At 39.0% G+C, this 21,617-nt stretch overlaps 1 protein-coding gene across 2 annotated transcripts in view; it reads left to right on the forward strand.

Moving 5' to 3' along the window:
• The window catches only part of Ccdc93 (coiled-coil domain containing 93), a 78,775-nt gene that overhangs the window by 46,141 nt on the left and 11,017 nt on the right, over positions 1-21,617 (forward strand). For both annotated transcript variants that reach the window (XM_013142499.3, XM_013142500.3), the window contains 9 exons: positions 6,066-6,182; positions 8,979-9,041; positions 12,880-12,953; positions 14,088-14,169; positions 15,024-15,089; positions 16,152-16,208; positions 17,390-17,452; positions 18,985-19,093; positions 20,166-20,248. In XM_013142499.3, coding sequence (XP_012997953.2) covers positions 6,066-6,182; positions 8,979-9,041; positions 12,880-12,953; positions 14,088-14,169; positions 15,024-15,089; positions 16,152-16,208; positions 17,390-17,452; positions 18,985-19,093; positions 20,166-20,248 — 714 coding nt within the window. The remainder of the gene's footprint in view (positions 1-6,065; positions 6,183-8,978; positions 9,042-12,879; positions 12,954-14,087; positions 14,170-15,023; positions 15,090-16,151; positions 16,209-17,389; positions 17,453-18,984; positions 19,094-20,165; positions 20,249-21,617) is intronic.

Consider the following 21,617-nt stretch of genomic DNA (forward strand, 5'->3'; position numbering starts at 1 on the left):
TCGGTAAAGAGAATATTAGTCAATGAATAATGACCTAGTTGCATTGTTTCAGGCCTGCAGCCTGATTTCAGGGTCTTTGTCAGTTCACATAAAGGCATAAGCGTTGGCCTTGTCAAATTTGAGTCTCAGTGCATTAGTTGAGAAAATAATTGTGAGCTTTAATTTTAGAAAGTAAATTTGTACCAATCTGTGACTTGCTCAGCATGCTCTGAGCGTACAGTAGTTGATGGGAACTGAAGTGGGAGGTGTCAGATTTTGTTCATGCTTCCTAAATGTTAAGTATATTCTGAGCACTTCTGAATTGCTAGCCACTGGAGCCCTGAGCACAGCCTCAGACTCACTGAGGTTATATAAACATCAGGCTTTAAAATTCACAGAATTTCACTCGTATGAGTCAAGACTATTGAAAAGAACATTTGTATTTTCAGTTTCATTAGTAGGAATAGTGTAGATCAGAGAAATGCATGGTCACAGCTGTGAGTTCGATCCCTGGTACCAAAAAAAAAAAAAAAAAAAAAAAGATTTTAAAGTACATCTGGAGGACAGCAGCCAAGTTGGTGAAAGCTACCTGCATTTTGTTATAGAAAGGTTCGGTGGAAAAACTGTGGGCACTCTAGATAGATTGGATTGTCATGTGAAAGGGTAACTACATTTCATTTCTGTTGCTTCAGAAAATAGTGGGGCTCTGTGTGTATTTAAGTCTTTCCAGATCTGATCCTTTGTCTTTGCTGGCCTTTGCTCATGATGTTTTGACTTAATGTGCTTTTGATTTTTAACTGTAAAACCCACCATCTTCCTTGGAAATTTATCTGTAGAAGTTTTTTTAAGCCCTAGGGTTTAAGATCTGTTCTTCCAGGGACTGTCTGTTTTTGCTTCTTATACTTTATTCTATGTCCATTTTAAACATAGTTCTGACTTTGTAATGGGCCATCAGGTAATGGCACAGATTTAGATTATAGAACAGCAGGAGGGCCAGTTGGTGTCACAGACATCAGTGTAGTTTTATTATTTGTTGGTTTCACTTACATCAGTGTTAATATACATGGGGCAGTTGTTGCTAAATTGTGCACATCGTATAATTCAGCAACAACTCAGATGCTGACTGAGTTTTAACAAGAACTCTCAGGGAAAAAAGCCAACTTCACTAAATACACATGACTTCCTGAATTCTCACTTTCATTTCTTTTTTGGATTTCCTGAATTTCTTTATATTCTTGCTAGCTTATAAATTTTTTTAAAATATTTAAAAATTAGGATTTTGTGTACCTGTTTTCAGTTGATAGGCAGGTCAGGGTACTGAAGTCCCTCTGATCATTGTAGAGAATTTTTGCAACCTTTTAACATATGGTTTCTTTTGACAACTTAGTGACCTTATTTTGATGGTGGGGGTAATAGAGGAGAGAGCTCCATGTCAGCTAGGGATGTGTAATTTATGTGGAACACTTGTGTAGCACGCAAAGGCCTTTGGTTCAGTCACAGTACTATCCCCAAAACAGTAGAGGGTTAATATGTAGGTAACCTTTAGTGTCCCTTTCATTTATGAAGATATATAATTTTGGGTAATCGTTTTTGTTTCTCTTGAGTATTTATCATTTTGACCTAGACTAATATTGAGTGATATTTAAATACATTTCCTCTAAGAATAGAAGTTTCAAGTATCTGCCGACTATTAAATGTATCTGTACCAGAAGTTGTCTTAATCCACACTGTGGTTTTGAAATCATGTACTAAATCTGAAACTGTTGGACAAAATTAGGTTGGCACTTGAGCCTTTACTCCAGTATAAACACAAAGGGTTTATTTGTAGATGGTTGGCATCCTTTGACAGATGTTGCATTTTTTAAGATGAAACCACTTGAGATGCCCCAGTATTTAATTTTTTTCCATCAAGGATTTAATATAAAACTCCTTCTTCTCCTCCATTTGTCCAATTCATGTCATTGTTCAAGATTCAACTCGATCATCTTTAGCTTTCTTTTCTGTTGTAATACTAGTGAATACACTGTTGTGGGAGCCCTACCAATATGAGGGCCAGTTTCTTTCTTCAATGGAAAGAAACAAAAAATTTAGAAGTCAGTTTTCACTATCTGGGTTAAAAGTTTCTTCATTGCACCTCGGTGATAAATTATCCCAGAACTTCTAAATAGACAAGACTGAAAGGCAAGTGGAGAAACTCAGAAACTCCCATGTATGATGGGCCTGTACTTGTGCCTTTTGGGCATCTGGACTAGAGAAAAGTAAAATTTAGAAATGATACTTAATATGCTAATATTAACGTACATTGATACTTTTGTAAATGCAAATTTAAGAGTCCTCACAGAGAATGAGAATTGTCACTTAGCACTAAGATAAAATATTTTGAAAGCCCCTGTTTGTGTTCATGGAATATGTACTGTCGTAGTAGAGATAGACTTTGAATACAGACTTCAGGAATTTCTTATGCACTGGAAGTGGTTTTCTCTGTTTATATTGTTCTGTGACTAATCTATCCTGCAATAAGATAGAGTTAGAGAGACCTTTCCTTTTTTATTTTTTTATTTTTTTTTATTTAAAAGGAAAAAGAGAAAAAAAGCAGAACCAAAACAAAACAGTGTAAGGGTAAAAGTAATTCAGAACTAAAAAAAAAAAAAAAAAAAAAAAAAAACAGTAAGCTGTCACCAGTCAATAGATTACTCGCTATCATCTTTAGAAACGGTGTTTCAGGTCACAGGATCAAAGCACACAAAGCGAATATTCAAACAGTGAGACTGCAAACAGTTGTGTTCAGTAATCCAATCAAAAATATTAATATGGTCTTCTATGTAACGCACCTAAACACCCTTGTTGTTGTATCCTTCAGGGCACTTTTCTTTCTCTCTCTTTATTACAACAAAATTTACATATTTTGGGTTTTATTGTTCCCTTAGATCTTATTACTTTTTTTTTGTAAGAGAATAAAATCAAGTATGATAAAACAAAGCTGTCAGTCAAAACCAAGGATAGACATAGCACCTGATGTAAAAACAGAGTACAAGGTTATCAACAATGGTTACCATAATGCCTCTTGCTTCCTTAAGAAGAATTGTCTATCTCATTAGGTATTATAAAGTTAAACAAAACAGTAGAGAACAAGACCAATAAAACCTAAACATTGTAAATCTTACAGAACCTCAAAAGAGGATAATAGTCAAACCAGATTAGGCATCATAGTGAATCTTATTGCCTTCAAAGTAGTTGCCTATACTCTGATACTTGATACTTTCATACAAAGCAGAATAGAGTCTAATCAGTCAAAACAAGATAACGGGGGTTTTACAGGACTTCAAGTTAATAGGAAACCAAAAAAGTTACTATAATATATCCTGCTAGTTTTTTTTTCCCCTTAGTTTAAAAAAGAAATTTAAAAAATTAAGTAATTTTTTAATGAATAAGGGAGAGGTTGAGATAAAAGGGGGCATAACAACATAAGAATACAGGTTAAAGCATGACACTTTCAGCAACCTAGTGCTTCACCACCAAATAACCCGACTTAATAGTAGTTACCATAGTGAGACCTTTCCTTTTTTAATGTTATACCCACTTACCTCTTAGTCCACTCTATTGACTGTCCCAATCAATGAGTACATTCATGAATTTCAGCCAGTGGAAGATTCCTGAGTGAACCAGCCCTCTTAGATCAAAGTAGTGGATCTCAATACTTTCAGTTTCAGGACCTTTTAAGGATGCCTAAAAATTACCAACCCCAATAGCTTATGTATTAATTGGTTTACAAACAATAATAAATGTGTTGTATTCTAACATCAAAGCAATGATGACACATACCATGTAATATCTAGAAAATTTCACTCTACCATCATGACAAAATTAGAATGAAAACAAAATCTTAGTATTATTATGGAAAGAACGTTGATCTTACAGAGACCCTGGAAATTTTTTTTCCAGATATTAAGATAGCTACTGGTTTTCCTGCAGGAAGGGTTCTTATGATTGAAGTTTGAAATCACAATTTAAAACATTTTTAAAGCTATATGCATGCCAAATTTACTAATTAGAGGAAACAGAAGCTGAGTGGAAAATGAAGTTTTTATTCTCTTCGTACTTTGTCTATAAAAGCAGTTGATCAGCAGGAAATTCAACTAATAATCAAAGACATTGTCCCCCACCAAAGCCACAGAATAGAGTCAAGTGGTAGATTATCAGCCTCTGCAATCTGGAAGTGAGTAACACTTGGTTCCATTGGCGTCTGCCTTCCGTCATCTCAGTCTGGAAGCCATGTGGGCAGCTAGAAGAGGTCAGGACATGTAAGAGTAACTCTTACGTCATGTATAGAGACATGTCAGGTGTGGTAGTTCCAGCAAATGGGGAATTAATTATTTCAAACAAAATAGAAGACTTCTTCAACTCTGCTTATAAAGTAAAATACTCTTGGGATACACCACTGACACTTTGAAAGTCAGTATCAGGGGAATCTTAGTTGGGTGTTAAAGCCCAGCACTACTGTTAACGATAAGATAAAAGCTATTAAATGCAAAAGAGCAGTCAGGTCAAATAGAGAAGAAACAGTTAACTATAGTTCTGTTTCTGGTAAGTAATTTGGAAATAGGGAGTGGATGGTCTTTCTGCCTCTCCATTTTCTGATGCTCTCAAATTTCAGAAAATTTCTCCTTTTCCAGATGACAAGTTATGAATATCTCAGTGTGTCCAAAATTAATTTTAAAGTTAAAATGTTAGTTGACATTTTCTAAAGTCTGAGGTTTCAGAGCTAGAAATGTTGTTACCAAATGTTTAGGTTGTCTGTTTCTCCCATGGACTGTTTGCATACAAGGTAGAAAATTACATTTCTTACTGTTCTGTGCAGCCAGTACCCTGCTGGTTATTTGCTGCTTCTAAAGCTTTTAAGCAGCAAAGAAGCTGAATTAATGCTGCTGAATTATTCAGAAAAATCCATACTCATAAGAAGTAGTAGTTAGAAGTATACAGTTTCTCTTCTTCCTAACTTCCCATCTTTTCCCAAGGGGTACATTTTTCAAACTTTAAATACTGTCATTACTGTTAAAATACACAAGGAAATTCAAGTATCTGAATAGCTTGCTGCCCTTGGACTTAAAATCAGGAATTAGCTTAGAATCAGGTGCTTTGAGTAAAAAGGGGAAATACGGCATTATGAAATATTTGACTGCTAAAGCTGTCTTTAGTGATCCAAAAAGTATTTTAGGAAAAGCTGTAGCAACAAAATAGATTTTTATGTTTTCTTTTCCTGGAGTTTCTCACAAGGGCTTTGAGGTTACTGCCAAGCTGCTTCCTCCTTTGGCAGGTTTCTCAATAATGAACATTCCCTGTCCTATAACAGTGCCACATTTGCCTCATGACCAATCCAGAGATCTCTTTTACACATTTCCAGTTCTACAGTCTCTGAGTTTTCAGTCCTTTGTGTCCCCTCCTCACATGTTTTGAGAAGTGTCCTCCTTGGCCTTTCAGCAACTTTTATCCTTTTTAAACCTATCCTCTGTTTTCATTAGAAGACCACAAGTAAAAAAAACTTAGAGTGAACCTATGGATGAGAGAAATGACTTGGAAGACCTGCTTTTCATTATAAGTACTTCTAAATGGTTAGACTTTTTGCCCGTATGTTTGTAATACTTTGACCAAAGTCATCATTCTTGATGACTGCAGAATAGTCCTATGAAGATATTACAATAACTATGTTATTCCCTTACTGAATATTCTTGGAGTGTCCTGTTGTTTATGTATCGTCAACATAACCACAATTATGTGGCCCTTGGCTTCTGCCGATGCTTTTCTCTCTGACAGGAATGCAGATTCTATTGATGGAGCTTTTGGTCATCATGGCAGAATATTCCCTGGAATGGAGTTGTAGAGGATAATGTAGTTGCCCTTGGGGCATGAGTGATGAATACATTATGGTACCTTCTCCTGAAGATCCTAAAGCCTTATTAGAGACATACCCTTAACAAAATATGCATTGGTGGCCTAGGCATGCTTTGCCCAGACTGAGCAGGGATAGGTCATCTGAACTGACATGAACTAATTAAATGCTTTGACTTTCCTCCATTCCTTTCCCACAGCAGTCTGAGCTGTCAGCTGAAGAAAGTCCAGAAAAATTAGGAACCTCCCAGCTACATCGTCGGAAAATTATTTCCTTGAACAAGCAGATTCTACAGAAGACCAAACATCTGGAAGAGGTTATTGTTTTCTTTGTGTAATTTCAGTCACATCAGTGAAATCATTCTTCAAGAGGGGAGAAATTGGAGAAAAACATGAAGATCTTCCTGATAGATTGATCAGAGGAGATTTCAGAATAGGAGTTAGCATATGTAGACCTTAGCCCAACCCAGCTAAGCCTGGTTTTTCAAATAAAGCTTATTAGAACATAGGAACACTAGTTTCCTTACATATTTTCTTTGGCTGCTTTCAGGGTGCAGTGGAAGAGTTGAGTAGTTGCAGTAGAGACCAAGTGACCTGTAAAGCCTAGAATAAGTACATTCTGCCCATGTATAGGAAAAGTTTCTCATGGGAAGCACGGTCTTTGCATATGTTTCCCATGTGCTTCACAAATAATTATTGTGCACTATTTTATGCTAAGCACTGAACCAAGCCTTGGGGATGAGTGACGAATACATTATGGTATCTTCTCCTGAAGATCCTAAAGCCTTATTGGAGACATACCCTTAACAAAATATGCATTGTGCCCATCACATTTATTTATAGCTGTAGTGGGTACTTGAAGAAGTCTAGGGCCCTGAGAGAGTGATAGGAGGACCTAATCTAACTTCGTGTCACAGAGAACAGAGTCTAGAAAGGTGAGTGGATGCTGACTAGGCAAGAAGTCTGCATAGGAAATGTGGAGGTAACATGGAGAGGAAGAGTCTTGATCAGTTTCTGTTCTATGGTCAGAGGTCACAAAAGTGAGCAGTTGGTCAGTAGAGTCGGATTAAGGACAAACACTTAAGTGTTGAAGTAGGTGAGTGACATAATCCAATTTGCATGCTGCAAAGACCATTCTATTTGCTATGTGAACATGAATTAATTGGATTGGGTGAGAAAGAAGGGTTTTAGAGAGCACCAGCTGTAAGGAGATTAATGCAACAGTTCACATGAGCAGTTGATGACAGGAGAAGTGGAAGAAACGATTGTTTTTAAGAGAGCTGCTGGAGATGACATTCTGTAATACTAGATAATAGATGAGATTGTTCTGAAAAATCTTCTTAGGTTTGCCTTGGAAAGTAGAGAAAACTGGAGAGTTTGACTCAGGATCAGTCATTGCATGATAAAAAAGTCATTATATGCTTCAGTTACATGGGCAACAATATTTAATTAAACAATTACATGTAGCAGAAGATTATAGGAATTAATATGATTTTCTGTAGAACAGTTCATAGGAAGTTGCTTCAACAATTGGTTTTTCAGAAATGAATACCAGTTGGCATTTTGAGCTTGTGAATTTTTCATTCTTGCAATTCTCACATATTCAAAAGATATTAACATATTAAGTGATTTTGCCCAATCCTTTCTTTGTTTGAATTTTTTCTGTTAGAATTTATTGTATCTCAACTATGTAAACAATAGGTTCGTTTTATCCAGAGGCTCTGCGTCATAAGCAAAGATAGATGCATAGATCAACTGTGATTTGGTTTTTGTTCAATAGTTTATTTAAGCATCGTAATGAGTTCTTAGCTCAGAGATATCATCCTCCTCCTGATCGTGGCCAGTGATAATAACATGGGAATGGTTGGTTCAAAAGGAACTCATCACAGAATCAAAATGAGCAGGGAGAGAAGAGTGAGGCTTCTTGATCACAGTGTCTTTATCCCTTGAGAGAGGGGAGTTCCAAGTGTGCAGGTGCCAGGGCCAGAGCATCTCAGCACAAGTGGGTGTTTATTCTGCCCCATCTGAATTTGAGAAGCATTGTTGAGCTTCATTCTAAATGGCAGTTCTGGCACAGATTCAATCCATTTGGGTGGGTGGGAGGCATCCTCCTGACTTTTGGGTCAGATTTGCAGTTGGTTTATAACCTTGTTTACTAAGAATCTGATATTTTTTAGGCATACTGCCTTTCAAATAGTGTCTCAGTAAAGGACAATGGTTACTCTTCCTGTGGTTAGCGTTTATATTAAAGTTGAGTAAGCAGCAAGACCCTGTCTCAGAGTGAAAAAATGGGCTGGAGATATCACTGAGTGTGAAAGCCTCAGGTTCATTCCTTAGAACCAGAGAGACAGACAGAGACAGAGAGAAAAGGAGAGGAGAGGAGATGAGGGGAGGGGAGAGGAAAGGAGGGGAGGGGAGAGGAAAGGAGGGGAGAAGAGAGGGTTAGAAAAGAAAAGACAAGGCCAACATGTAATCAGTCCCCAGCCGTGTAACATGAGCAATGGGATGAGGAAACAGAAAAGATTGACATTTTAGAGATATAAGATTACAGTTGTATACTTGGAACAGTAAAGGAAATTAATTTTATTTCTGAGTGCTGAAGTTCCAAAGCCTTTCTCACATTTGGCATTGTTTGCCAACAAGTCATACATACTCTATACTAGAATCTCGAATTTTGGGATACAGTTTGTACTCTGAACAGGCAAGTTGGTTAATGAAATTGATTACAGCCACAGGAAGGTCAGGTAGATTTGAATTTGAACTTTGCTTTTATCAGTTGTCAGCTGTGAGACTGTAGTCCAGTAACTTAACACTTTTGTCTTTATTTATTTACTCTAAAATAAGAACAATGTCTTTTCTTATTGAATGTAATGATTCAGTGACAGGATTTGTATAGAATCCTTGTAAATGGCCTGACATACAGTTGGTGCTGCTTAAATAAGAGGTAAATTATGTTTTAATGTGTTATTGACAACTCTTCTAAAATTACAATATTTGCTTGATTTAAATCTTTTTGAGCTTCCATTTTCTCATCTGTGAAATGGGAATACTGTCCACACCTGAATTTTTCTAAGGATCAAATAAGAGCTAATGTCTTTATCTTTTATTTACAGCTGCAAGCAAACCATACCAACCTCCAAGCCAGATATAATGAAACAAAGAAAACACTAACAGAGGTGAGCAGATCCTCCCTCTTCTGTGGCCTCTGGTAAGAATTATTTCTAACCAGCACTGCTAATGGAATGCTGAATTTTATCATCCTTTGTGGAGGAGACCCAGCTCTGTCTTCAAGAGTCCTGGTCTGTCTCGACATAGAACAGTTACACTGTGATGTGTGACTCCTGCCATTAGTTTATCCTTGCTCCTATGTTCTAAATCTTCAGTGGTGTTGGTAAGAGAGGACACTGTGGGTTTTAGAGGCTCTTTGGGAAAGACCAACCCAATAGACAGGGGGCAAAGAGAAGACTCTTCAGGGTCTCACAAAATGCATGGCCCCTGCTCCTTAAGCACTGGTCGTCTAATACTTCCCCATACTGCATTTCTTAAGCACATGAGGGTTTCTTGTCAAAGATGAGAGAATCTCAGAGTGATAGAATTTCTTTTCAGAATTAGCAGCTGTCTCCTAGATGGAATGGGAGTGGTGATCACAGAAGGGAGAAGAGGGTTGGCGGGTACATTTGAACCATGCCACACAGTTTGCCATTCAGGTCGCAAATGTGTTATCTCACATCAGCATCACAGCATGGTTCTCCTCCCACTTCTGATTGCCTAGGAAACCAGGCGAGGAACAGATGCCTCTGATGCCATCTCTGTTGGGAGGAATATTTAGATATTCCTGTCCTTTGAATTTCCACAGAAAATTGTCCCTATCTGGATTTGAAAAGTTCTGGTGGTTTTGGAACTGGATCGGTGGCTATATCCTGGAAGGTCTCTATCTTGTACTGTTAGATGATTTGGAAGCTGGGATCTTGAAAGACATCTCTAAAACCAACCCATCCTCTGCTTTTATAAAGTTTCACGTGAAATTTGCTTATTTAAAATTCTTACTTCTGTGGCAATATATAGTAACTATTTACCGCCTTGCTGTAAACCTGACAAAGCTTTTCAGTTCTGACCAGCACTGACATTTTCAGTAACTGTCCGAATATTGGAAAAGGGTAGAACACAGCTGAGCGTGGTAGTGCATACCTGTATTCCTAGAATTTATAAAGCCTGAAGCAGAGGAACTCCACAAGTTTGAGGCCAACTGGGCTACACAGTAAGGTCAAGTCTAGCCTTAACTACGTAACAGGCCTTGTCTCACAGACAAAAAGGACTGGCCTTAACATAGGCTGTTAAAATAAGGGTTTTTTCATTTTCTCCCAAAATGACTGTGTTGCTTTTAGATGGATTGGTTTTCTTTACATTGTTCTGTGATTGTATTCCTTATGGATTAGACAGCAAGTTTTTTGGGGGGTAGAATCTTTACTGCTTTTTTACTTTTAATGGTAGAGTCCTTGACATGGGATTTTCCAAGTCCTGGATCAATCTTCAGGTAATAATGTGGAAGAGATTAAATGTAAAATATCTTGACACCAATATTTAGGACATTTTCTGTGCCTTAAGATAGAAGTCCTCAGTGGTGGCAACGTGCTTTTTGTACTAAACACTAAAAAAGGATTTGTTGAGCTTTTTACGTGTCTTAGAACTGTGGAAGAAGTGATTTAAATCACTAATAAAGGGAAGTCTTCCAGTCATCAAATAATAACAGCAACATTACCGTGTGCTGGATGTGCTCTAACCCAGTGTTGTATTCATTGATTAAACCTTTACAACAGCCGTCACAATATGCAGTTCTCGTTGCTGTTCTATCAGTAGGGAATCTAAGGCTAATGCCCTTGACAGGATTTCAGTGCAGGTTATCTGGAATCAACACCCTGCGAGAGGGCTTATAATCTGGTAGGATAAACTAATTTCCATGTGCAAAAATGCAAAGCTGTGCAAACCTAGTGCTGAACAATTTAGGAAGAAGCTTGAGCAACCTGTGAATAAATAATGACCCTTCCCTTTGGACACAAGTCTAACTTATCTGTTCAAGGCAGACGTGGGCAAATGAGCTCTTTAATGCCAGGATTCCCAGATTTTACCTCTTCAGCAAAAATTCCCTTTGCAGGATAACCGAATAGTACTGAGAACAGAAAAGAGTTAATATTTTTAATAAATTTATGAAAAGTAACACCAAGGCATGGAAGGCAGTAGTAGGTGGGTGCCAGCAGTATGTGACCCATGTGGGAGGCTGTGTGGCTTCCTTCCATGCTAGACCATGTTGGCAGCAGGGCTGTCAGTGTCTAGCTTGTCCACTTGCTGACCTCACCAGTACATCAGTTTCCTGTGTGTGAAACTGATTCTTTGTAGTGTGCTTGGTATTCTCTTATGTATCTTGTGGCACTTACTATATCTGATGTTTTTCTTACTACCTGTTTCTTCAAGTCAAAATTCATTTGTTGAACTGATACACCTTTTTAATGATTTTTTTTTTCTTCTCATGTTCAGGATTCTTGATTATGAGCTCATAAATGTTCAAATTTCTTGCTACCATCACTCTGGATGCTGTATCCATCCATTCAACTCAGCCTACTTTGTGTAGGGTTGACATTCTTTAATAAGTTCATACTGACATCGTAGTATTTACCAACAATTATGCTGAATCCAGTAACATGATACCCCAGATGGTAACATCTGTTGGGTTGGGTCAGCGATATTCAAGGTCAGGCCATTTCTCCTAATTTTGCTTAACTATCTGAAGCTCTGCCCTGCCTCTGAGACTCGGGCACCTGTCCTTGTATTTAAGAGAATCAGGCTTCATGGCTTTCTCCCACAAGGCTGTTGCTAACACAGATCTCTAACTATGAAAGCAAGTCCTTTCTCTTTCTGTAAGTCTCCACAGCCATCCTCCTCAGTCTCCTTCTATCCACAAACTCTCTATTCTTGTCCCATGAGATTAATTTCTGCAGTCTTGCAAAACAGTGAGTGCGTTGTTTGAGCACTTGAAGCAAGAAGGAGCTGCTGCAACTTGTTCTTGATCTGCCCTCTTTAGTTAAAACTAGAACTTTTTCCTAATTTTCTTTTTAAAAATGCACATTCACACAATTTAAAATTCAGCAAGCATTAAAACTCTTAACCCACCATCCATTTATCCTCTGCAGAGGTAATCTGTAGAACCAGTTGCTTTTGAGTCTTTAGAACTGTGTCCATTCAAGCAATTATGTATACAGTGGTACCTTGACTCATGAACCTTTTTGTTTGCAAACAGTTCGGTTCTAAACAGAATTATTTGGAAAAGTTTTGTTTGCCAATTCTGCATCGAGTGACAAACACAGTTGTGACCATCTTTCTCAAACACGAACATCATCTTTTCAAAATTGTACAACAAATTAAGTTTGCTGTTTGCATTCCTTGTCATGCTTATGGTTTTATACCTTATTTTCTTCACCTAACAGTAGATATTAGAGATCAAAGAGCTACTTTACTTTTTAAAAAATTGTAGTATCATATTCTGTTGTGTGCTGTTACTGCACACTTTATGCATTAAATTTTGAGTTTCTTTAAAGTTTTCACTTTATCTGCCTCAGAAAAAGAAGGTGAAATTACTCAAGGGGCTAGGAGGCTTTGGCTCTGCTATTCAGTAATACTCTGAGATTGAAACCCAGTTCTCTATCTTACAGCAACTCTTTTTCTTACCTCTGTACTACCAAATGTACCTGCTCTGTCCATTCCATTTGGTTTTTCATACATTTGCTGCTGTGATTTGAAGCCATCACGAAGACAAATTGACTAGAAGTGTGTGATTTTGACCTTCTAACTCTGCCTTTCCACCCCTATTCCATTTCTCTGGTTTGTCAGTTTTCTTAGTGTACAGCCAAATCCAGGGGACTTAACCAGCTATTGAAAGATGAGTTTGGGTCTGAGTTGGGAGGAAGACAAGCAAATGTACCTTCCTATCTATTGCTGAATCTCCTCCATTCTTTATTGCAGTTGAAGAATCATAGTGAGAAACTGGATAAAGAGCAAGCAGCCCTTGAGAAGATAGAATCCAAAGCAGATCCAAGGTAAGAGATTTCATCATACATTTGTTTTCCCTTTGAAGAAAGTAATTCTGCCAATATTTGAGGACTTAATTTGTTTGTGCATGACATATCAGCCAGGAATCATGGTTTCTGGTGCATGTAGGTCAGTTAATTGCACATAGCCAGAGAGGGGTGTCTATACTCATGTGCTTGCTGAACTGTCTTTGAACTGCACTAAGTTAACCACTTTTCTCCCAATTTCCCTTTCAGCTTCTGTTGTTGATGGTGTTGTTTTTAAAAACAGTAATATCTTTATGATGCAAAAAGACATATGGGGAAAAGTCTCCTGTCTCTAACCCAGTTCTGTCTGCAGTCATCCTTTGCCAGATTTTTAACAGCACACATTTTAGCCATGTCTGCTTGGCAGAAAAGATGCAGTCCTTTTTGCCAAGAGCAAGCTGCTATAGTTCTGTTGTTGTTTTTGTTTGGTTTGTTCCATCACTCCTGAGGTAAGATTAATTATAGTTAGAAGAGAAGATGTACTTAACATTTAACCTTTTTTTCCCCTAGTCTTTGGATGGTTTGGCTGATAAAATCTCGTGTCACTCACTTGAGTGAAATTGTGAAATCATAAAAGGTTTCAGCACAGAATGAACATTTCTGGCTTGATAGATGATATTACCAAAAAGTATCCACAGATCACTTGGCTTCTTAACTGGAAACCTTTCACGATTTGGAGCAAAGTGCTGTCAGATACTTGACATTTTTACTTTTGAATTAGTGCTTTTTTATAACCTTAAGCAACTTGTTTCCCTTTCAGAATGGATATTAAAAATGGTTTTTGATACTATCTATACTCTGCATATAGCAGATTCTTTAGTATCACTAAATATAGCCAATACTATTGAAACTCATTGATATTTCTACAATTAACATTTTAACTCTGGAGTCTGTAATGTTTGTTTGGATCTGCCTGATGATCTCGGGTATGTAAGTGAATAATAAGATCAGTTAAATAGCAGTCTTTACCATTTGCAGAAAACCTTTTATTAGGCATTCATGGGGGAGACAAAGGAAATTAAAAACAGAGTCCTTTCTAGCTGGGCTCTGGTTTTAGCTGTGATTTATAAAATCATAATGACCTACTATCTATCTTTTTTTTTTCTCTCTCTTCAGTATTCTGCAAAATTTGAGAGCGCTTGTAGCCATGAATGAAAATCTGAAAAGTCAGGAACAGGAATTTAAAGCACATTGCCGTGTAAGTGTGGTATGGTGTTGGCAGACAAACCAAGGACTTTCAGTAAAGCTCTTGGTTACCTCCCATGAGCTGTTGGGACGTCCTTCCTGTTCAATACAGTATAAAAAGCAGATGTGTCACACCATTCTGTTCCAATCATGTAAGGACACCAGAGAGAGTCAGATAGTACCTGTGTGTCAGGCCCCAAAATGGAGAGGGTTGTAACTAGTTTTACAAATGTCTTATAAAGAAAAATCTTTAAAAATTTTTTAAAATGCACCGTATTTTGTTGGCTTTTGTGAAGATAATACTGTCATGCAAAGTCAGGGTTATACTAAAAACCTAGGATTCCTGGATGCTTCACGTGTAAGCCCAAGCAGCTGCCATCTGGAAGCTTGCATTTTAGTGGTGTGGGTGACCTGTGCACAAGTGACTGCTGCAGGAGGCAACAAATAAGACTCAGCAGGTTGAGTGCACTCAAGGGAGAAACGGCCAGTCCTACAGTAGCCATCTGGAAGCTGTGTCTTAGGGCAAGGTAGACAGTTGGGTGAGACAGAGATAGGGAGAGGCAGCAGATGAGCCTAATTGAAACTAGGCTCTAGGCTTCTCACTCATTTCATGTCTGAGTGATTACTGCACAAGTCAACAGTCTTTTAGAAAGAAAGGCACTTAAGAGACAGCTGCCTTTTCCTCCTGAAAAGAACTGTCTCAGACTGAAAATTGGGATCAAAGAAAGCTTATTCCTAATTGGTTTGTTACTTGTAACAAACTCCTTCATGAAATGAAAATAAGACTTCTGGATCAGTAACGTTTAGATAATTTCATCCAGTTACTACTTTGCCTGGTTTTTATAAAAGTTCATATTGCTTCTCAAGGAGGAGATGACACGGCTACAGCAGGAAATTGAAAACCTGAAAGCTGAGAGAGCACCAGATGAGAAGGTAAAGGCTTGAATTAGTCTTTTAGGCCAGCAGCTGCTGTTAGGGCCTATATGGGTCTAGAAATTCTAATGTCAAAAAGGGCCTCCCTTTCACTTAACCTGAGCTTGTAAACATATTTCTCAACTGCTTTCCTCCCCTGATTTTCTTAGGCTTGTGTCTGTCTGTCTTCTTTCCTTTGGAAGTAAAAGGCATCAGGAAATGTAGAAGGAGCAAGCACAGGCACCAGAAACCAAATTGTACAACTCTGACCTCTTCCTCTATCAAGAGGTGTCAGTCTGAGCTGTTCCCATTCTCCTTGTTCATTAAATTTTTGTTCAGTTTGCTCATTTAACCCTCATCCATGGCTGTGTGGGATGTGCCTCACTCACAAAAAAATAGAGATGGGAAAATGCGCTGTTTCTTCTGTTAAAGAAGATGATAGGATCCCTTTGGTTGTAGTTCTCATACTTTATTCATAGCTTATAACTGAAGAGTCCTTGTGCTTAGTAGAATGTAAGAATTCAAGGGGACCTTGAAGCTCTAAAGGGAAGAAGAGACTTCTCCAGTGGCTTGGAAGTCCCATGCTGGGCCTGGCACTCTCCACTGACTGCTCTGAGCTGTGCAGGACCCTACCACAAACTGGAGAGATCCAGGCCTCATTTCAGCCTGGTCATGTAACTTCACGTTTCTGTGGCCTGTTGACCAGCACAGCCACTATCTCAGTGGTATCTTGCCCCGTCACCACACAGTCTGTCTTTACAGTCCCTTCTCGAACTTTGAACATTTCAGACATGAATCATCAGATCCCAGACTTTCAGGATTACCTTATCTTGGTACATCTTGTTACAGAGGTACTTATATTCAGAAAGAGCTACAGTTAGCTTGTTAGGGTTTAACTGGCAGACACTGAAGAACAATTTAAAACCTAGAGCTCAATATATGGGCTTTTTTGATTTCTGTTTTCTCTTTTGACCTGCTGAGTTAGCTCCACTGTTCTTCCCGCCTCCCACAGCCTTCCTACAATAGCCTCCATCCTACTTGCTTTTATCAGGAAAAGTATTTATTATGCTTCCATCCTTTTAGACTCTCGCCAATGAAGGAGGGCCAGATGGTGTGCTGACCTCTGTGATGACTCACAATGTAAGTACCTGCCTCAATGTTATACTCAAGAGCAAGTGGCAGCCAGCTTCCCATTCTCTCAACAGTTTCTCGTGCCTACTTTAGTAGTCTCCTCAAGCACCTCCTTATCTGCTGGGCTTTTAGAGGCACTATATCTGTCTGCAGACCTGGCTCCCCAAGTGGAGATAGGGCCTCACCAAGAGTGGCCCTAATGCTCACCATTCTGGTGAATTTTCTTCCAATCCAGAGTGTGAGTGTTTTGTATTCATAGCTGAGAAGGGGAGACCTATGCTGGTCTGTCTATAGTAATCCTCCAGGAGTAAAAGGAAAGAAAGAGGATGAGTAAAGGAAAGGCAGGAAAGCTCTAAAGCATTGTCATATTCATGGTGCCCCTTCATAACCTGCTAGGAGAACAGGCCTCTGGATTCCTAACTGTGAAATCTCTTGGAGGTTGCCTACAACTGAGCCCTGTGAAAGATACTGTGTGTGTGTGTGTGTGTGTGTGTGTTCCTGCATGTGTGTAGATGTACACATGCTGGGGACAAGGGCACCTCTGATCCCTTTTGTAACTTTCCCTGAAGCAGCAAAGCTTCCAGCCGTGACTATATCAGTCAGTGCAGAGGTAATGTCTCATCTCCATATAGGTACTCTCCAGTAGAACTTTGTGTAGTGATGGAAATGTTCTGTGTTTGCACTAATATAGTATATGTATAGTATAGTATAGCTATATGTGGTTATCAAGCACTTGAAATGTGTCTGTTATAACTGAAAAACTGAAGTCTGAAAAAATTTTAGTTCATGTAAATATAAATAGCCATGCGGGGCTAGTGGCTGTTATACTGCAATAAAAACATCATCTTCAGAGATATAGAACAATAAATTCTAACTGCAATGTCATCATCACAGTCTTTTTATTTTTTATTTTTTATTTTTTGTATGAAGGATGGGTACATAGATAGGGAAGTTATTTCACTTAACATTAAATTCAGCCAAGATTGGTGACTAAAGAAGAATTGTTACAACATACTATAGAAGAAGTATATGGAATTTTATGTGAAAATAGACCTTGAACTTGGTAATTTGACAAAAGAAATTTGAGGTCTCAATATGGGGAAGATATGATGGTAGTCATCTTTCAGAGATTCGATGAATAAATAAAGTTTTCCATTCCCAGATACTCATGGCCTTTTTTCAACTTTTAGGAAGACCTAGATAGGCGATATAATATGGAGAAAGAGAAACTTTACAAGATCCGTTTATTACAGGTGAGTAAAAGCAAGAACAAACAATATACAAATACATCTTAACTAGGTGTGAATGTCCTGGTTCACAAGCAAGAAGGTGCAACGAGACTGCTGTTTACTAGTCTCCTTTCTATCTGGAGTGTCACTCCATGATTTAAGATGTTAAAAGCATCTCACATTGCTATGTTACTTTTACCATCACTGATTTGAATTGAACTTTACCCTGGTGGAAAGTAAATTGTAGGTTTGTTTTTTGTATGAAAAAGTTGACTCAAATAGGGTAAGTACTTTCCCTGAATCAGTAAATGCAGCTTCTATCCAACTAGAAGAAAGCTGCAATAAAATCAGTTGCTTATTGAATGCCCGAGTCAGGCGGTGGGCAGGGCATGCATGAAATACATTGTGGGGAGAGTGAGGATCTATGTGTGATGGAACTTCCCAGCTGGATGGGAAAAAGTGGAGTCATGGATGATGTGGCAGGTTCTTACACAATGGTAGATACTTGTGCTACTCATTGAGAAAACGGATAAAGAGAAACAGGAATGGAAAAATGAATAGAAATGTTAATGAGATGTATCTAGGGGAGCCAGCCAGGAAGAAATACCCAAGAAGTGACTAGTTGTTGGGTCCAACTTACAGTATTGTTTAGGCTGGAGATTTGAGTGTCCACCCTATGTAGCTAATATCTGAAGCTTGTGAAAATGTAGATGGAGCCCCAGACCTTGAGGAGGAGAAAAAAGAGGAGTTTGCTAATGTGTATAAGACCAAACTGTGGCAGGTGGAAAATGAGAGCAGCTCCCAGAAGCTGAGGAGGGCTCAGTGACAAGGATGGGAAGTGCTGCTGGGAGTCGGAAGAGCTAGAAGCAAGAACCATTCTTCAGATATGTGGCTGAGAAGGTCTACACTGACTTTCAGGAGTAGTTCAGTGGCCAATGGGGATAAGCCCAGCTGCAGTGGGTTGGAGGGTGTATGGAGGGGGCAGAAAAAGCTCTGTGCTAATGTGGCTGTCAGTGAGGTTGTTATGAAAGGAAAAAACAAACACTGGAGGCCAAAAGTGATATTTAAGGAAGAAGGTTTTTGAAAAAGTAAAGGACTTGAACATATTTAAATGTCAGTGAGTAACCAGTAGAGAGGGTAAGATTAGGTTAGATAAATAGACAGGGAAACAAAGACCATAAATACAGTACAAAAAGTGAATAGTTGTGTAGAGCATTCCTTTTTTGGTAGCCCACACCAGGCATTTAGAGGAAGCTTCTGGGACCTGGTGGCCTCTCTGAATGGAAGTCTATTCCATTCAGAATCTTTCCTTTCTGGTCTGTTGTTACCCTGACACTTTCTATGGTTCAGCTCGCAGCACAGCACTCTTCATCTCATATGGTAGAAATAAAGTCCATCAAAATTTCAGGTGGGGCACTGGAACCAAAGACATAATTTTCTTTCTTCATTCTAGGGCATGTGATTGAGCTCAGTTGTGGTTGGACAATATTTTAGTTCCACAGAGGATTTAAAGTCTTTTACCAAGTAGGTTGTCTTCCTGTCTCTTTTGCCTTTAGGCTCGAAGAAATCGAGAAATAGCGATTTTGCACCGCAAGATTGATGAAGTGCCCAGCCGAGCGGAGCTAATACAGTATCAGAAGAGATTCATTGAACTCTACCGCCAGAGTAGGTGCATTGACCACACAAACTCAAGGCTGGGAGAGATAGGAAGCCTGGGGCCATGGCTCACTTTATCATGGTGGAGGATGGGCCAGAGTACAGACCACAAATGCTATCCCAGAAAAGGATTTGTTTCATTGTCAGGCCACATTGAAATGCCAGGAACAGCACTGTGGTGCTATCACTGCTGGTGAAGCTGAGCTAGTCCTTATTCTGGTCACCCATGTGGCCTTCCCAATGAGCTCCCACTCTTGTGTTTCTACTTTACGTGGAGCATGGGTTCTCCCTGACAGCTCCTTACTTACAGACATTCTTGCTACTGTGATCTTTACCTTAAAAACATTATATTCACCCAGTAATCCAGGACCAGTCTCCCCTTATCCTGGATCAGTGACCACATCTCATTACACTCAGAATGGCCCTCAGAATTGCTAGTTTTGGCTTCACAGGCACCCTTGCTGGTTCAGACTTGAGCACTCACCTTCCTGGAGTTAGGTTCTGCTGCTTCCTCACGTCTCACTGCAGTGAGCAGCTTGAACTTTCAGCCAGTCTTCAGACATGATTCAGATGGGTAGAGATGGGGTATCAGTGTTGACTAGAAAATAGTTTTTTGCCTTAACCAAAATCTTGCCCATTAATATTTCTTTTCCTGCTTGAAACCTGTTAACAGTGGCAATACCTTGCATCCATATATTTCAGAGTGAATTCCACACATTAAAGTCATTTGTTAGAGACATGTTTACACCAAAGCCATTTTCAAGCAAATATCATATCAATTTTTATTACTATTGTGAAATATCCTTAAACTAAACCCAGTTCTTGAGCCACATGGGGGAATGGTTACTGATTCATTTATGGCAGTGGTTTAAGATTTTGGCTGTGCAGTGCTATCACCTGCTTGCATTCCTTTTAATTGGTCCTGAGCCTTTAAAAGTTTACAAGGTGATTGCTTTGGTATACTGTGAGGTTTCTCAGCCCAAGTAGACCTGAATCTGGCATTGTGCCTCATTGGTGAAAGAGTGTCGAGGTCAGTTTGTTAACTGTTAGTACTCATGTGCTGATTTCTTTCCATTTATAGTTTCAGCAGTCCACAAAGAAACCAAGCAGTTCTTCACTTTATATAATACTCTGGATGACAAAAAGATTTATTTGGAAAAAGAGGTAAGAACTCTTATGAAAAGGAAATAATGAGAGGAGCAGTTGACTCCAGGAACTTCAAATGGACTGATGCTTGAATGGATGCATTCAGTATAAGTAGATAAAGAGTGCCTTTTGTATGCCAAAGATTCTTCACCAAAAAGTTCAGACTCTTTGGGAGTCCATTTTCTGGGGTGAAGTAAGGCTGGAAGGTGGCCTGTGAGAAATGCCATCATGAAAAGAAGTACACCATGAGCTCTGGCGCTGGGGAAATTAGACTTAAAAGAAGGGTGGGACCTGCTGATTGAAATGGGCATAGGTGAGTGGTCTTTTGTAGCACAGGTGAAGAAAAAGTGGTTGTTTAATCATCAGTGGCAGGCAAACACATGAAAGAAAAGGAATGAAATTCAGAGCAGAGGCAAAGAGTTGACATGGGCACTGGTACCTTCTCCATCTTACTCTGACTCTCCCACTCAGTTTAAATCCACTCATGATTCAGGGCTCCCCAGCACCAGACACATATGGTAAGAGCAGGATAGGCAGCTGTGTTTAATGAAAAAGCCGTTGGGGCAGTCTTTATAGCTATACTATGTAGTGAAGAGAGCACAGCCTTTGGAGCTGTATTTGAGCTTCAGTTTGGCCTCATTTTCCTTGCCTCTAAAATGAGGGTCACATTGCACACACTGATGAAGAGAGGGTGATTATGATCAAGATAGAATGAGGAAGTACAAGATCCTTGTGTGTGGTAGAGTCTTGTACATATTAATTCCTCCCCACCCCACATCTTGAGGCTGCCTCTGCCTCCTATAATAACTTAGGGATGGGCCAGCTCCTTCTCAGGAGCCTTGAACCCATTGCCCTTCATTCACCAGCAGTGATTACAGTTGTTATATTCTTTAAGAGTTGTAGTATTGGCCAGAGATAGGGAACCAGAACCGAGTTTTAAATTCCAAACTGTATTTACACAGAACTTGGCATTTGAGATGTGTATTTTATTCTCGATGCATTTATGCCTGTGATAGTTTAGCTTTAAAATGTCTCTTTGGAGTACTAACGGCAAGAATATTATTTCCACATTGTAGACATATGGAATTGTTGAATAGATACACTGCCAGGAGATGACTCAGATTTCTGGAGTCTAGACCCAGAACCTTCCTGGGATGTATCACTGGAGTGCATCAATGAGGCTTTCTCTGGGGAGCTGAGGAAGGCCCATAAAAATGGGCCATGAAAGACGGATTCATTCAGAGGCTCTCAGAACTAACCTGCAGCTGGGCACATCAGGGAGATTCCTCTGAGGAGAGGAATAGATTAGGTACTGTGTTTTTAGTCTCTATAGCAACTAACTCTTCCTGTGCCAGTGGCCCTGAAAACAAAGTATAGTGTTGGACAG

Source organism: Cavia porcellus, unplaced genomic scaffold (genome assembly GCF_034190915.1).
Source record: "Cavia porcellus strain 051 isolate PalLab524CR breed Dunkin Hartley unplaced genomic scaffold, mCavPor4.1 scaffold_12, whole genome shotgun sequence".
NCBI classification, from domain to species: Eukaryota; Metazoa; Chordata; class Mammalia; order Rodentia; family Caviidae; genus Cavia; species Cavia porcellus.